This window comes from Piliocolobus tephrosceles, chromosome 4 (genome assembly GCF_002776525.5).
Source record: "Piliocolobus tephrosceles isolate RC106 chromosome 4, ASM277652v3, whole genome shotgun sequence".
Taxonomy (NCBI): domain Eukaryota; kingdom Metazoa; phylum Chordata; class Mammalia; order Primates; family Cercopithecidae; genus Piliocolobus; species Piliocolobus tephrosceles.
In genome coordinates this window covers 142643515-142661504 of record NC_045437.1, presented here as the reverse complement: position 1 = coordinate 142661504, position 17990 = coordinate 142643515, and the positions used below count along the sequence as shown (strand labels likewise).

General features: G+C 36.0%; 1 protein-coding gene across 2 annotated transcripts in view; it reads left to right on the top strand.

The window, feature by feature from the left end:
• SPINK5 (serine peptidase inhibitor Kazal type 5) overlaps nt 1-17596 on the top strand; it is a 74326-nt gene extending 56730 nt beyond the window's left edge. Inside the window, exons 24-34 of one of the 2 annotated variants that reach the window (XM_023227017.3) lie at nt 154-226; nt 1140-1267; nt 1426-1504; nt 4812-4939; nt 5687-5759; nt 6442-6531; nt 6641-6768; nt 7876-7972; nt 11216-11346; nt 14014-14104; nt 17198-17596. In XM_023227017.3, the coding sequence (XP_023082785.2) occupies nt 154-226; nt 1140-1267; nt 1426-1504; nt 4812-4939; nt 5687-5759; nt 6442-6531; nt 6641-6768; nt 7876-7972; nt 11216-11346; nt 14014-14104; nt 17198-17206 (1027 nt within the window). In that variant the 3' untranslated portion in view covers nt 17207-17596. The remainder of the gene's footprint in view (nt 1-153; nt 227-1139; nt 1268-1425; nt 1505-4811; nt 4940-5686; nt 5760-6441; nt 6532-6640; nt 6769-7875; nt 7973-11215; nt 11347-14013; nt 14105-17197) is intronic. The other variant, XM_023227018.3, reaches the window with a different exon arrangement.
• Nucleotides 17597-17990: the final 394 nt, after the last annotated feature.

Genomic DNA, 17990 nt, shown 5'->3' with positions numbered 1-17990 from the left:
AGAATTCTAGGAACTTGGTGATGGCCATTTGGAATCATTGACCAGCACAGTTGAAGAAAGTTGGCTTCTTGTCATTTGCACGGGACACACTTACCGCATAATCCAGGGTCAATATGTGTTAACAAGACGAATATTGACTTTTTTCTCCTCCAGGGAAAGAGAAGCAGAGAGAAAAAATGATGATTCTCACTCCAGCTCAAATGGGACTGGATCAGAATCAGGGAAGGTGAGTTATTATTTGGGTTTTGGCAAGAATGTTCTTTCTGTGAGTCAACAGTTGGCGATCAAAACTACAGAAGAAGGTGCCAATATGATCAAGCTAGGGCTTGCCCTTAGAAGGTCAGGAGTTACCAAGTTATCAGTGATTATCACTTTATGAGGCACTTTTATAAATAATAGTTTATTAATTATTTCAACAGCCTGGTCAAATATGACTTTTTAACCTTATTTTATAGATAGGGAAAACGAGGTTTTGCAAGTATACTGGGATTTATTTTTGTTTTTGTATTATTTTGCTGCTATTATAAGTTACTACAAGCAGTTGCTTAAAATAACACAAATTTATTATCTTAATATTTCTGGATTCCATAAGTTTTAAATGGGTCTGATCATGCTAAAATGAAGGTGTCGATAATGCTGCACTCCTTTGTGGAGGCTCTAGGTGAGGATCTGTTTCTTTGCTTTTTCTAACTTCTAGAAGCTACCTGTATTCCTTGGCTTGTGGCCACCCTTAAGCCAGTGATGGCCAGTCAAGTCCTTCTCATGTTGTATCATTCTCACACTGACTCTCCTGCCTCTGCCTCTCTCTTTCATGAATAAGAACCTTTGCGATTACATGGGCCCCACTTGGATAATCCAGGGTAATTTCCCCATTTTAAATTCAGCTGATTAGCAATCTTAATTCCATATTCAGCCATCATTCCTCCTTGCCAGGAAAGCAACCTATTTGGAGGTTCCAGGAATTAGAACATATGTCTAAAACAGAGTCTGATTCCACAGAGGACATTGTGGAATGTACTCTGTAACCACAGCAAGGTTACATGGCTGCCTGACTCTTGGAAAGAAATCCTCTGATTCTCAAATCCAATCAGATACTATGTAAAAACAGCACTTCCAATATAATCTTTTCATCTTTTCAGGATACATGTGATGAGTTTAGAAACCAAATGAAAAATGGAAAACTTATCTGCACTCGAGAAAGTGACCCTGTCCGGGGTCCAGATGGCAAGACACATGGCAATAAGTGTGCTATGTGTAAGGAAAAACTGTGAGTGTGTTTCAAAATGAGCTTTTGACTGTGAGTCTTAAAGTACAATAGTCATTTCTTACCAGTCTGAGAAAATGACAGTTGTCTTAGAAGCAGATCTAGTAATTAATGAGGTGTTTGTTCACTTTGATTGAAATGATTCATTGTTTTCCCCCCAGGGAAAGGGAAGCAGCTGAAAAAAAAAAGAAAGAGGATGAAAACAGGAGCAATACAGGAGAAAGGAGCAATGACAAAGAGGTAATAGATGTTAGACATGCTACTACCTGAATTCAGTTAGTTCACTGTATGGTAAATTTATTCAACAAATATTCATGAAATGCTGACTCTGTCCCAATCATTGGCAATATAATGGTTAACAATGAAGTGATGGCAAGATCTTGAAAATAAATAGCATGCTCTTCAATTCCCCAAGAGTGACTCTGATGCAATTGTAGAACCAGTGACAATTGTTAAATTATTGTAGTTAGCCAGTGAATTTCATTTTTGAATTTTTTCTTTCCTTTGAGACAGGGTCTTGCTGTTGCTCAGGCTTGTCTTGAACTCCTGAGCTCAAGCCATCCGCTGGAGCTCAAGTCTCAGCCTCCCAAAGTGCTGGGATTACATGAGCCATCACACTTGGCTGTTTCTGAATTTTTTAAACAAATAAATATCAAACAATCAGATGCCGAAAATTACAAAGAAAATTAGTATCAAAAGTTTGGAGTTTGAGGCCAGGAACGGTGGCTCACGACTGTAATCCCAGCACTTTGAGAGGCCGAGGCAGGCGGATCAGGAGGTCAGGAGATCGAGACCATCCTGGCTGACACGGTGAAACCCCATCTTTACTAAAAATACAAAAAATTAGCCGGGCATGGTGACGGGCGCCTGTAGTCCCAGCTACTCGGGAGGATGAGGCAGCAGAATGGCATGGACCCGGGAGGCGGAGCTTGCAGTGAGCTGAGATCGCGCTACTGCACTCCAGCAGCCTGGGCGACAGAGCGAGACTCCATCTCAAAAAAAAAAAAAAAACACAAACAAACAAACAAAAAACAGAAAGAAAAAGAGTTGGCGTTTGAGATAGTAAATTCTTGATCTGGCATTTCATTGCCACCTAGTGTTCAGTTTTGGTCTTCATAAATAGTATTCAACACTACAACACCAACACGTAGAATATTACACAGCACAATTTCTTTTAATCCACCGACGGACTCCAGTTAGAAAAGAAAAATAGTAAAATTTCTCTAGGAAGATTTTTCCTATTAGTAGGGCAACTTTTCATTAAGCCTGTAGTGACTAAAGAAAATGAAACATTAATAGTAATTATCATTATTTAAAAATATTTTGGGAACTTTATTGCACAACTTCACATGATCTTTAAAGGACATCTATTTAAAATCTTGGTAGATTTTTAATTTTATGATCCTTATTTAAAAAATTTCAAACAGAAGAATGCTATCTATATGTATATATAGAAAATATTGAATGAAAAAAAAGCAACAACAAAGAAAATACGGAGGCAGGGTGTGGTAACTCACTCTTATAATTCCAGTGTTTTGGGAGACCAGAGCACGAGAATTTCTTGAGCCTAAGAGTTCAAAACCAGCCTGGGCAACATAGTGAGACCCTGTCTCTACAAAATAATAATAGTAACAATAATAATAAAAATAGCTGTGCATGGTGGTGCAAACCTGCAACTCTAGCTACTGGGAGGTTAAGGTGAGCAGAGTTCAAGGCAGCAGTGAGCTGTGATAGCATTATCGCACTCCAGCCTGGGCAACAGAGTGAGAACTTGTCTTAAAAAAATAAATAAAAAGAAAATATTGAGACTGTGTGTGTGTGTGTGTGTGTGTGTGTTTGTGTGAAATAGAAAACTACAGTTTTATCTACACATGCAAAGTTAAATAAGGTTTACCAATAATTGTATTTAAACCTCCCCCAAAATCTATGTAGTGAGTAATATTTTTCCAACTTTTTAGAATTCAGGAAAACTTAATAGAAGTTAGCTACACGTAAAAAATGAATAGAAGAACCAAAGACCGAATTGCAGGGTTGCAATACAGTCAGAGGAGTGCTATTATAAATGTATGTGGTATTGTGAGCACCTGGAAAAGGAAATACTTCCAGTAATTTGTGAAAATGGTGGTTGTGAGACATTTAATATATTGATAGGTATTTAATTCCAGAGCATTAATACCTTTTTAAATGCTGCAATAAAAAGTAAGGCCTGGAATTGTTTGTTTACGGACATCACAATTTAAAGAAAGAAGGGTAAGTACAATCTAGGTTATTGTGTTATTTTTTAAGGTAATGTTTCCATATCATCACTTTGGCTCTTTGGGCTTAAACGAAGTTCCAGAGACTTCTGTAGCTCTCTGAAGATTTTAATACATTCCAGCTCCTGCCTGTAGACTCGGTTCTATTGGCTTCTTTTTACGATCATTATGTTTCAATGAACACAAAAGGCTGCTCCATATACTTATCCACAGATAGGAGTTTTATTCCATGCCTTGTAAAAGCAAGTAAGTAAAAAAGTATATCCTGGTGGTTAGCAGGCTTCTGATCACAAATTCAACACTGACTTTATTTAGTATCGCTGAGATTTGTTTTTCTCATCTGTAAAATGGGAATGATGAGTATTTATATATAAGATTTTTACAACCACTAAAATAAATCTGTTAAGCTACACAACAAAGCACTTTGCACAATAAAAATGCTTTTTGTTTGTTTGTTTGTTCTTGGTAAATTGTTGTTGAGAAATGAAGCTGAAAGTTTACACGTTTTTATGTTTTGCAGAACAGTGTCTTTTAGTTCACTCCAGGGCTTTTGAAGCAGACTTTTTATGTGTGGAATACTGAGTGCACTCGTGAGGAGACAGATTTGGGGCTCCGCCTCATAGAAAATCGTATTAAAATGTGATGGGGCAGAGCACTGGGGGCTCATGCCTGTAATCTCAGTGCTTTAGGAGGCCAGTGTGCGATAATCACTTGAAGCGAAGAGTTTAAGACCAGCCCAGGCAACACAGAGAGACTCCCGTCTCTACAAAAAATTTTAAAATATTAGCTAGGCACCATGGCACCTGCCTATAGTTCTAGCTACTTAGGAGGCTGAGGTGGGAGTGTTGCTTGACCCCAGCAGTTGGAGGCTGCGATGAGCTATGATTGTACCACTGCACTCCAGGCTGGACAACAGAGCAAGATCATATATATATATATACACACACACACACAAACACACACACACACATATATATATACACACACACACACGCATATACACACACACACACAGACACATATGTAGTTTTTAAAGGAATAGGCTGCTTTAGGCAGTACTGAAATTCCATTAGGGCAAGACAGTCATTTGAGAGAGACGCAATGAACAATATTCAAACTTCTTATGTCGAGATTGAATAAAGTGCCTTTAAAACATATTTCTTCTCTGAAATTTTACTTTCTCTGTTTTTTTTTTTCCTGTGTTATGAGTTTATATCTAATCAGTCAATCACGTTATCAGGTTTTAAAGATTATACCATGACAGTAACATCTTTTTCTGCTACTGTTGGTAGGATCTGTGTCGTGAATTTCGAAGCATGCGGATAAATGGGAAGCTTATCTGCACCAGAGAGAATAACCCTGTTCGAGGCCCATATGGAAAGATGCACATCAATAAATGTGCTATGTGTCAGAGCATCTTGTACGTAAGAAGGCTTATCAATAAATTTGATAGTTGTGCCTGTTTGCCAGAAGTTAGTTCTTGTTACTTTTAAAACCTAAGACACTTGGCATCACACGTTAATGATACGATAGCTCCTCTCTTTTGAAGAGACAATTTCCAAAGCCCTTTCACAATAATTTTTTTATTTTGATGTTGAGAAGCATAATTGCACCCAGAACCTCTGGGGTAGGAAGAGGTAGCTTATCAGCTACGTAACCTGGGACAGGCCAGTTCATTGTGCAGAGCCCCAGTTCCTCCTGAGGGAAAAATAACTGCACAATATAGTTTTCTGGAGATTTGAAGACATTTTAAAAATGCTTCTGAACTTCAAAGCATTATACCTATGTAAATGACAATCAAAACTGTGAGTTTAGTTATAATTTAATTAGAAAAGTAAAAATGAAAATTATAGAAACTTTCTAGATGAGAGTCATAAGTCTGTTATATTAAGGAAAAATAAAGACCTTTTAGGATCATATTTTTCTGGATAAGAGTATAGTAACAGCATCTATGATAGTTGATAGCGTTGCCACAAATATATTATCATGAAAATTCCAACAATCAGAACTGATTAGCTTACAGAAAAGTATTCTTAGAATTTTATTTTCAAGTATAAGAAAATAGTGTTAGATTTGCTAATGTTTAGCATTGAAGAAACACTTGGTTAAAGACAATTCAGTAACAACCCTAGAAAAATTACCCTATCTTTTTTTTTTTAATCTGCAGCGATCGAGAAGCTAATGAAAGAAAAAAGAAAGATGAAGAGAAATCAAGTAGCAAGCCCTCAAATAATGCAAAGGTTATTTCTTAAAGGATACCAGAATAACTGTCTTACTTTTCACCCTCAGAATTTTGCATTCTTCTCCAGTTTTGGGAATAATAAAGATACTAATCTCTTAACTTCAAAGAAAATTGATTTGCTAGTCTTGTCACTTTGGATCATAACAAGATTTTCTGGGGAGCTTTGGGCTTTGATATCATTTTTGATTTTGTAGAAAATTCTCTGAGAGTGTGTGTCAATTGATGTTTTAGTCTTTCCTCCTTGGGAGAAATATGGATTGAAAAGTAGAGGGTAAAATTCTTTACCAACTCAACTGCATGCTTATCTTTGACACTTTAAGTGTGAAATAAGGCTTTGGGTAGCTCGTTGATATTTATTTTAATAATTCAGGCAATATAAACTAATCTAAGTCTCCCTTTTAGCTTCCCTTCTGTTTTCACCAGATGATTTTATCAGCATTAAAGAATCAGCAGTGTGTGTGCATGATGCTTTCTTTTCTTTTTCAAGACTACAAAGAAGACATCTTCATTCAGTTCTTTAATAGTAACAATCACATTTGTAGAGTTAGATCCCTGAGCAATTGTCCTTTTGTCAAAAGCATGCTTCATCGGGAAAAAAGGGGAAAGGAAGGATGGATGAATGGGAGGAAAAGACAAGAAGGTCTATCAAGTGTTGTGTTATGTTTCCCTACATTTTTCAGGATCAGTGCAGACAGGTTCAAAATGAAGCGGAGGATGCAAAGTTTAGACAACCTGTGTGTTCCTTGGCCTCTGTTGCCAGGATAAGTACAGTGAGTCTGAGCCCAGAACTAAGAGAGGACTTCCTAAAACCAAGTTTGAAAAAATCACCAAGCCAAAAAGGGACAAAGTCATGTTCACTTTCCCTTTCTCATTTTCTAGGATGAGTGCAGTGAATTTCGAAACTATATAAGGAACAATGAGCTCATCTGCCCTAGAGAGAATGACCCAGTGCGCGGTGCTGATGGAAAGTTCTACACAAACAAGTGCTACATGTGCAGAGCTGTCTTGTGAGTAAGATGATTCTGCTTCTCCTGCAGCTAGCAGGGGAAGTGCATTTTTAGAAACTGCTGATTGAATAAATTTGTGTATTTATGAACACTATGGGATTTTAAAAATAAATCTTTAGAATTAAAGTCCTCAAATTGAGAACACCTGATATAGTAGAAAGAACATTTAGACTTGGAGACAGAAATTCCCTAAGTTCTAACTAAGATGTATACTAACTGTGTCATTAAACAATTTGTTTTCAACTTTCAGCATCATAATTAGAAGTAATTCTTCAAGATCTTTATTCCACAACTAGATCAGACTCAATTGAGATGCCTCATAAAAATAAACACAAATTTTTACACCCCAAAATATATTATATCAGAATCTTGGGATGATGTAATTTATTTTTTAGAAAGAGTTTCTAGGTTATTCTAAAAAAAGCAACTAGAAGTGGAGACCAATGGACATTATAAATGATGATGATGATGATGGTTGTAAAGCGCACCGTGAACACAACAATAGTCAAATTTATTTAGCTTTTCATAGTGAGTGTTCTTTGAGGGAGGAATTACCAAATACTGCTCTCATTTTATGTTCTAGAAAATCAAAACTTAAGAACATTAAGCCACTTGTCATCTGTTAAGAGATGAAAGTTCTAAACCAGCTCCTAATTGTGTAATTTTCTTAATATGTAATCCTGGTCACTATCTCAATGTTCTGTGATTATGATTTATTTATTTGTTTATTTATTTACTGAGACAGTGTCTCACTCTGCTGCCCAGGCTGGAGTGCAATGGTGCAATCTCAGGTCACTGCAACCTCTGCCTCCCGGGTTCAAGAGATTCTCCTGCCTCAGCCTTCCGAGTAGCTGGGATGGCAAGTGTGCACCACCATGCCCAGCTAATTTTTGTATTTTTAGTAGAGACGGAGTTTCTGTTGGCCAGGCTGGTCTCCAACTCCTGACCTCAGGTGATTCGCCAGCCTAGGCCTCCCAAAATGCTGGGATTATAGGCGTGAGGTACCATGCCTGGCATCTGTCATATTTTATGAGGATTGCTTAACTTCTCACTGAAAGTTATAGGAACTGTTTCTTATTTTCAGTTACTTTTTGTTTTCTTCTCTAGTCTAACAGAAGCTTTAGAAAGGGCAAAACTTCAAGAAAAGCCATCCCATGTTAGAGCTTCTCAAGAGGAAGACAGCCCAGACTCTCTCAGTTCTCTGGTAAGGAGGACTATTTCTGAAAAGCTACTTATCAGTTTAATTTTCTCGATTTTTTTTTGACCGGTTGCTATTTGCTGTTTTCATAGAAGGGTCTGAGGTTTGCTGATTCAGTGCATCCTGAAGTCATTTGAGGACTGTATGCAGTTTATGCTTGGCAAGAGTTCTGGGGTTTCTCATTAGTGCCTTATTCTGTGCTCTTTGAGATTATTTGCCTTGCTTCAGTTTAGTACATTTTGAAATTTACAATGTGGATGTGGAATAATTGTGACTAAACTCACATATGGTAGAATACGTAGTCAGGTGCCTCAATTCTGTAATTTTAGCAGACCAACAAGTTTCCTCACCTAGCTTCCGCTTATTTCCCTCCTCCAACCAAATCTGTGTCCACATCCTGGAACTCTACGCCAAGCATGCTCACAGGTGTAAATTTCCACAAATTAGCAATTCACAATGGCTAAAACTTCTTGTTTAAAATATAGGCTGAGCTGGGTGTGGTGGCTCGTGTAAATTGGGCTCTACATCAGGGATACAAAGACAGGGAGAAGAGCTATTAACAAAATATGTTTTTTTTTAAAAAAACACTAAAGTATAATAGTCACATAAAAGAAATGCACATATTTCTTCTGTGATAGCAGCAAGAAATAAGGTGTCATCAGCAGACCAGTAGCCCCCTCATTCTCCCTCATAATCTACAGTCTGTTTTGGAGCTGAGATTTCTTTTGGAGAAATAAATCTTTCATTATTCATTTCTTTTTATCAAGCTAGCAGTCCTTTTGTCAGTCTACAAATACTTACTGAGCACCCACTATTTTTCCAGGCATTATTTATGTATGCTAGATTAATAGCCATGAACAAAACAGATAGCACTCATTACATGAAGTTCATCGTATATTGGAAAAGCAGATACAATAAATAATATAAATAAATAAATAAAATAATGCCAAGGAGGAAATAAGGCAGAAAAAAAAATGGTACAGTAAATTCTGAGATGGGGAGGGGAGGGGATACAATTTTATGTGGCATATATCGGGAATAACTCTCTCAGAAGGTGACATTTACATTGAGACCTAAGGGTGCTGATTCAGTAGGTATATATGAGGGGAACATACTCCAGGGAGAAAACATAGCAAAACGTTTAGTGTTGTTGAAATAGAGCTACTTCAGTTGTAGAGGAGGAAGTCAGGAAGCTAATGGGAGGCCATGGTATAAAGGGTTTTGTAGACAGTTTTAAAGACTTTGCCTAATATTCTGGTTGACGGTTTTGAGAAGAGTAATATGATTTGATTTATATTTTAAAGGAATAACTTTGCCTGATATCTATTGAAAACACTGCAGGGAGGCAAGGGCTGGACAGCTAATTAGCTATTGCAGTAGTCTACAGAAGAGATGATGCTAGTTTATACCATGTGGTGGAACTTTTGAGAGGTGGTTAGATACTGGGTCTGTTTTGAAGGTGGAGTCAACAGAATTTGTTGAGTTGAAGTACTATGTTAAAAAAAATAAAGAGAGAGAGAGAGAGAGTAAGGAACATTGTAGTACCTTTTGAACATTATAGCACAAGTTACCTGAAAAAATACACTTGATATACCTGATTGAGTCTAACCTTTGCCAGGGATTCATATAAGTTACTTATCTAAATTCTCCATGAATATTTCTACCAATATGGAACTCACCACAATCTAAAGCAATTCATTTAGGTGTTTAAATCATTTATCAAAACAAAGGAACAAGCAAACAAATACTGCTTGACCTCTCCAAAATGAGTATTAGCAGATATAATATTATTAAATTTTCTGTGTCATCTTTGTGCCTGTTTTCAGTAAGTAGTTTTCAAGGAATTTATTAATTTCACCTATGTTGTCAAATTTTTTGGCATATAGTTTACATTTCTAAATTATTCTTTTAATATCTACAGCTCATATAACGATGACCTTTTATCTCTAATATTGGTAATATATGTTTTCTTGACTCTGGTCAATTTTGCAAATAGCTTATCAACTTACTAATCTTTTCAAGCACTTAACTTTTGACTTTGTTCTGTTTTCTATTTCATCAATTTCTCCTCTTTATTATTTATTTAAAAATTTTTCTATGCTCATCATTGGCTAGCTTCTTCAGATGAAAGTTTAGATCATCCATTTTAGAACTTCCTTCTTTTCCAATATATGTATTAAGGCTATAAATTTCCCTCAAATTACTGCTTTGGCTGCTGGGATTTGACAGGTTACATTTTCTTTGTGATTCATTTAATTTCTAAATTCTATGATTACTTTGAGTCATGAGTCATTTAGAACTGATCCCTTTACTTATAAATATATTTCTTATAAATGTTATATATTGATTCTTTTTGTTCTTCCAGTTTGATAATTTCTGTGTTTTAACTGAAGTACTTACTTGTTAATATTCTATGTAATTACTGATACCATTGGTTTAAGTCTTCCATCATCCTATTTGCTTTTGAATCCATTTTTTTATATTTTGGCTCTACTTTTTGTCTTCTTAAAAAACTAATCAAGTTCTTATAATTATCATTAATTACTAAACTCATACTTCCAAAACACTACAAAGAGCAAATATGTTTCTTCTTTTACATGGAAAATATACATATGATTTTACCATGGAACACATACTGACAACTAAAAGTTACTGAACACTTAGTATGTGACCGATACTGTGTTAAGCATGAACTTACATGCATTATGTGTTTTAATCCCTTAAAGCAGTAATATAAAGTAAGGACTACTATTATTTATGGTTTTCAGATGAGAAAATTAAGGATGAGAAAAGTTAGATAAGTCACTTCTCTAGTTAGTGGTAGAGCTAGGACTCAAAAACTCATGCAGTTTATGAGTATTGACCTCTGAGTCTTTCCTTTCTAGGCTGTGTATAACCAGTATCTTCACTTAAAAAGGCGAATATTATTTCTAGCATGCCTATCATTCTAGATTTCTTCTTATGGGCAGGTAATTGTGTCACATATTATAAAGGATTTTTGTTTGCTTATTGCTTTGCTATTCCTTGTTTCTTTGTTTATTTACCTTGTCTAGTTAAAAATGGCCACATTCAGGAAGTTAAATTCACCTCATATGGTGCAAAATCAATCTTTGAGTTTGAATAACCTATATCACAGTCCTTTTACAGCCAATTATTCAAGTTGGATTAAGGAACTCAAGAGGTTTTCTTAAGCTCATCCATCTCCTTGAATGCCATAAAGTAAGTCTGCTTTATGTTTTGCTTCTTCAGGATTCTGAGATGTGCAAAGACTACCGAGTATTGCCCAGGATAGGTTATCTTTGTCCGAAGGATTTAAAGCCTGTCTGTGGTGATGATGGCCAAACCTACAACAATCCCTGCATGCTCTGTCATGAAAACCTGTAAGTATTCAAGTTGCCCCATCATATCTTCCAGTTTAGAATTTCTCAGCTAGAGTGTTAACCCATAGTAACGCACCTATATAAATTCGAAGGGTGTTGCAAGTAATTTATTCATCGTAGAAATTAAAAATTAAAAATTCGTGAATTATCTTTCTTATATGTAAAATAGAAAAGATTTAAGGCTATTCCTTTGGTAAATTGCTTACCTACATTGCTATATGCTCTACTGAGTAAAAGAGAACAAAAAAAAAAATAGTGGGGTTACAATTACAGAACATAGGGATAAGCCTGTGTACAGTCACGGGAGTGTGAACATCATTCATTCTGTGTGTAGTGGACAAAAACAGTGGAGAAGTACTGCTATAAAAACCCAGCCCAGTGTATAATATCTAAAAGCTCCTGTGACTATAATATAGCTACAGATTCCCCATTTCTTTAATCCCGCCTCTTGAAAGATGTAGTACCTTGCAAAAGGAAAGTGCACTGTACAAAAGAAAGCACAATAAGTAAATGGCTGATCTGATGTCTGCACTCATATTTATGACTATCTGGGTATCTGGAGGCATATTATTTCATGATTCTAAATCTCACTCCTTTCATTGGAGAAATGAAGACAGTTCTCTGAGCTGCTGACTTCACAGATGATTGAGAAAAACTGCTAGATATAAAAATATTTTTATCTTAAGTTAAATACAAGGGATTCATTTTAATATTCTTATTATTGGCTTTAGTTTTGTTGTTGCTACTCTGCTCAAATGATGTCTGAATTTTTAAATAATTTCCCCTTGCCTCTATGTGCATCCCTTCCCTTACCTGGCCACCATTTGGCCAGCTTTCAAGGAGAGAATGGTGACAAACCTTGTTTTTTCCATCTCACCTGACCCCAGACCTACATTGCAGTTCATATAGTACTTTATCCTTCTTAGGATACTGTAAGCAAGGCCCAGAACATGAGGATAGGACTCCCTGATATCCTTCTTTTTAATCCTGGAAAAATATTTAAAAGAAAAAGGCGCTCCTCAGGTCATATGCTTAAAAGCATAAAATCTGCATATAATCCTTCATCTATAGGTAAGGTATGGTCGAAAAGGCACTTTCAGATTTCAGTCACTGAATCCCTGCAACCTGCTATGGAATGTTGTTATCTTTATTGCACAGAAGGTTAATCTGAGGCTCAGAGAGTCCAGGTAATTTGTTTAAAGGTGCAAAGCTAGAAAGTAAATCAGACAGGATTTTGACCTTATTGATTTGGGTCTAAATACAGTTTTCTTTTTTCTCCACTTAAATTCTTTAGTTTTTCAAAGACCAAAGATTCCTTAGGTAATATGAAGAAAGTTACCCCTTTCAAGAAATTTTTAAAAAATTATGTGATGTGAACAATCCACACACATAATATTCATAGGCTCATGGAGCACTTGAAATTCATCCATAGACCTTATAGATTTTTAAGAATTAAGAAATTCTTAGCAAACTATCGCAAGAACAGAAAACCAAATTCCACATGTTCTCACTCATAGGTGGGAATTGAACAATGAGATCACCTGGACACAGGAAGGTGATCATCACACACCGGGTCCTATTGTGGGGAGTGGGGAGGGGGAAGGATAGCATTAGGAGATATACCTAATGTAAATGACAAGTTAATGGGTACAGCATACCAACATGGCACATGTATACATATGTAACAAACTTGCACGTTGTGCACATGTACCCTAGAACTTAAAGTATAATTTAAAAAAAGAAGAAGAATTAAGAAATTCTTGTTTAAGCAATAAATATAACTGCCCAGGAATTCCATTACTATGTATACCTTATCTGCAGCCCAGAAATCCTTCAATTCCTCTTCGTTGTAAATGTCAGGGCCTAAGTTATCCATACAATTTTCTTCAACATTTTCATCAACTTTATAGACCCATAACAAGTGATCTATTTAAGGGAACTTTAGAGTAAGAAACTGAAATGATGAAAATATTAAGAAAGCATGCCTCACGATAGTTTGTTTGGTTAAGGGAGTTGGGAGTATATATTATAAAGAAGGATCAGGTTATCTGAGGCAAAAGGAAAAAATATTCATTTCCAAAGTTTTAGAGAAAGTTATAGGAGAGCAATTTCAACTTAAGCAATGCCAAAAGACAAATTGCACTGCCTTGATAGATAATGAGTTTCCCATTACTAGAAGCAAACAAGTACATGTCTGATTCATAATATTTCTCCAGTGAAAGGCGTTAAAATTCATATTCCTTAAGATTCATTCCAACCACAAAACTGAGACTGTATCATTTGTGTCTTGTTATATTTTTCCCCAAGTCATATTACTGGTACTCAGTATAGTCAAACATCTCTCTGGGATCTATTTCTCGCATCTGTAAATGCGAGATCACCTTTAGATCAGATGATCTCCAAGTTTATTTCCAACATTCTTTATGAAATATATCAGTGAATGAAATGTGACAGCATAGGTCCAGGGCTAGGGGACAAATCTGGAGCAGAAGAGAAACAGCCTGGACGATACCTACTGAAAATGAAAATAGTTGAATGCAGATCCCAGATCCTCCCTCTAAATGCAGTTTGGTTTGATACAAAATGTCCTGCACGTTGGTCCTTATTTATTGTCTTATTATAACTGAGAACTTCCTCATTATTGAAGCATCCTCTGATCTGTTTTAGGATACGCCAAACAAATACACACATCCGCAGTACAGGGAAGTGTGAGGAGAGTAGCACCCCAGAAACAACCGCTGCCAGCAAGCCCATATCTGTAAGTACATAAGTAGACTGGCCTCCATGGTTACGTTGTGAGGAGTAGTGGGTTCTGGTTTTGTTCTCTTCCATTGAGTAACAGACATTTATCTGGCCAGAGAGGTAACACTAGGTCAGGTGACCCAGAATTGGTCACATTTTCACTATAAGGATAATTAAGTAATTACTGAAATAAGTGGAAATAATGCAGCAGTTAATATTTTAAACTATTTAATGGATTCATTAATAGATTGTTTATGAGCAATGTCTCCACTATAACGTTTCTTATTTCAGGATAGGTTTTATCTTCTGTGATCTACAATACGAAGATGAGACAGAGACCAAGAAAGGTCAGAGAGTGACAGAGTTGGATTTAAACAATTTCTATATAATGCCCATATTCTTGAACTTTACATTATATTAAATTATGTCCCAGCATTAAAAGTTGATCAGTTTCATTTAAACTCCTGAAAGGATGTTTCAACATACGTTACTGAATTTGACATTCTCCCTGGTGACTATTTAAATAGTCATCCTCAGGGAGATGGTATATAACATGAAAAAATGGGAATTTTCAAATAAGAGAAAAAAATTTTTTATGGGATAAATATGAGTGCAAAGTTCAGTTTTTGCTGTGCTTCTTATATGAGACTCTTGGCAAATCACATAAATACTCTAAACCAAATATCCCAATGAACTATGAAAATATTCAATCAAGACTGACTTTCATATATTTGGCACAATGTTTGAAGAATTAATGTCACCATTATTACTATGCCAAAGACCAAAGTAAGAATTTAGAAAAAGAGAAGAGTTCAAAGTATGAACTTAGATAAACAGACCATGGTATAGTGCTTATTTATTTTTAATAAATTATTTTCAATTGTAGTTTGATAAAATTATATGTAATAAACATTTTAATGCATTATATTTAATAAAGCTATTTATTATTATTCACATTCTCTTTGCTCCATTCCACTGCCACAGAAAGCTTTGGGAATAAAGGAATCAGAAACTATTCAGCCAGATTTGAAAATCTTAGTCAAGCAATACTAGATAAGGCCATATTAAAAATGTCTACCTAACAATCTTCGTTAAGGGAAACCCTGAAAACAAGAATCGTAAGCTAGAGTCTTCCTAGTTTCACATTAGCAGCTGAGAGCAGTGTAGAGGAAGCCGAGGACTAGAATGAAATCAGAAGACTTTATCTTTCTCATGTGGGCTTGACAAAGTTATTTACCACCCATTTAAAGACCTCTATTCTGGTTCTTTACCAGAATCCATAAAAAGAGAATTTAAACTTTAACTCTAGTCCCTATATTGTGTTTGCTGTCTTATTATATAGAAATTCTTAGTAGTTTGCTCCCATTTTTTTGACAGAATATACTGTTACCCCTCCTCCAAACTCACCTTTACATATATCTCAGGAGACAAAGGTCAAAATAGCTTTATGCCATTCCAATAGATGACACCTTAGACCACACTTCCCTGTAACTCTCATCCTGTGTAGGCAACTTGGAAAAACTACTTTATAAATAATTTGCCATAGATTTATACTGGTAAGATGTATTTCTTTAAATAATGAAGAATCTTGCCGGGGCTCAGCACACAAGGTGTTGTAAAAGAGTGCCGTTCTTCCATTTCTGGGTGTAGGCTTTCGACTGGAGTTGCATAGCAGGCATTAATAATGACAGAAATTATTATGGTGTTAGTTAACAAAACAAAAACTGAAAGTGTCCTGGACACAGGTGGAACTTTAGGTCCCTGTGTAAGATTCAAGGGTATGATCTTGGGTACAGGTGGTACAGACTGGTCATGGCCTAGCATTGTTCTGATGACTAATAAGGATGTAAATACTGGGGTTGAAGCCTCTTGTCTGAACTTTATTTCTGGGTGGAAGTTTCTCTAAGAAAGTCTGGAATCTCAAGAATAGAATAACAGTCCAGGCAGTCACAACTTTCCTGGAAAAGTACATTGAGTATCTTGGAACCCACACTTTTGTTGCTAAATACATAATACTTCCTATTACGCAATAACTATTATACAGTAACTACTAAGATTTACATAGGTCTTTAGAGTTTTATGTACATTTTCTCTTTGTTTCTTTCCAACAGTCATTTGATTAGGGCAGGGATCACTGTCTTTCCCATTTTACAGAAAATCATCTTCGGGGAAACTGTCACTTACTAAAGTCCCTCAGTATAATACATTGGGTTCAAAGTAGATATCCTGACTTCGTTTCCAATGCTCTACTACCATTCCTTAGTTGTCAGGAGATTCTGAAACCTAAGTGCTCTCAAGAAGGCATTATCTCAATTAAAAGATGATTTGCTAGATTGGAAGGAAATTTCTATATTAAGAAAAATACCAATATTATTTTGTGAGATAAATAAATGGCTATACTTATCTCTATTTCTCAACGATTTCTCAAGTCTATGGACATCTTGCATTCTACATTATTATTATGTATTTTGATAGGTTCACTTGAAAATTCTTATCTATATCTGTCAATTTCATGACAGATTTTCAAGGATTCAGGAAGACCAAAGCTTGCTACTTTCAAACCAAAGAAAACTGCCTGGAGTTGATATAGGCAATAAAGTGGAGAGTTGAGTTTGGAGTGACGGTGCTGCTCATGCCCCAGGTGGTACTAGTTGAAGATGTGCAGTTATGTGAAAGAAAATTCCTGAGGCCCTCACCCCCTATAAGATTATTTTTAAAATACTGATTTAATGTTTTAAAGGTTGATTTCAAATATATGGATGAGTCAGGCAAAGGAAGACAGCTGATTACATTCTATTGGTCTACAACAAACTATAGTAGAAAAACATTCATGTTACAGGAATTGAATTCAAGTTATGACCTAACATGACAGTGACAAGTTACTAAACTTCTCTGAAGCTCAATTTCCTCATCTGCAAAATGGTGCTAATTACACCTACTTCTTTTTTTTATCAGCATGAAGACTGCATGTGATCAAAGGCAGAATTAAGCCGTGTTCATTTTTGTGTCCACCTCAACATGTTGTACATACTAGGTGCTCAATATTTGTTGTAATATTTCTGCAATATCTCCGGGTTCTAGTATCTAACCTACCCATCTTCTCTTCTAGGATGAATGATGGGAAGATTGTTGAAAGCCATGAGGGAAAAAATAAACCCCAATTCTGAATCACCTACCTTCACCTCTGTATATACAAAGAATTCTTTGAAGCTTGTCTTACTTGCTATAGAAAACAATACAGAGCTGTTGGGAATAGACTCACTGATTTTCAGTCTTTTCCATCTCTTTCCTCCTAGACTCCGTAATCTGAGGGTATAAAGAAATCTCCACCAAGTCTGAGCCCTCGAAATGTCCTGATTACAATGCTGCCTGTCCAACTGCCTGTTCAATAAAAGCAAACTCAGCAGAACACCCTTTCTGAGGCTTCTTTGTCACTGTCTGGATAATAGATATTTGCTTTTACAGAAATTGAATAAACTCTACCCTTTTGTGTTTTTGTCTGGCTAAACCGATTGGTGGACAGAGAATGCTCACTTTATTATTACTTAAGTTGCTGTCATAGCTGAGAAAGACTGTCTAGAAGAAAGGTGGGGAGATATGGGTTCCCAGCAGCCGACAGCTATACAAAGTTAAACTAGCTATAAATCAGTTTCATCCTAACTATTCATTACCATACCAGCTCCCCTTTCTACATTTTCATGAATGGGATAACTGCCTCTCAGTTATTTAGGTCCCGTCGAAAGACACAAACCACTAATTTCTCATGTCTATTCATTAAGTTACCTCTTGACAATTTCCTATGTCACGGCCTTGTACACATAATCTGGGAAGAACTAAGAAAATTAATTACCAATTTGTGTAAGCCTCTAAAGTGGCAATCTCCAATAGAAATGTAATTTAAG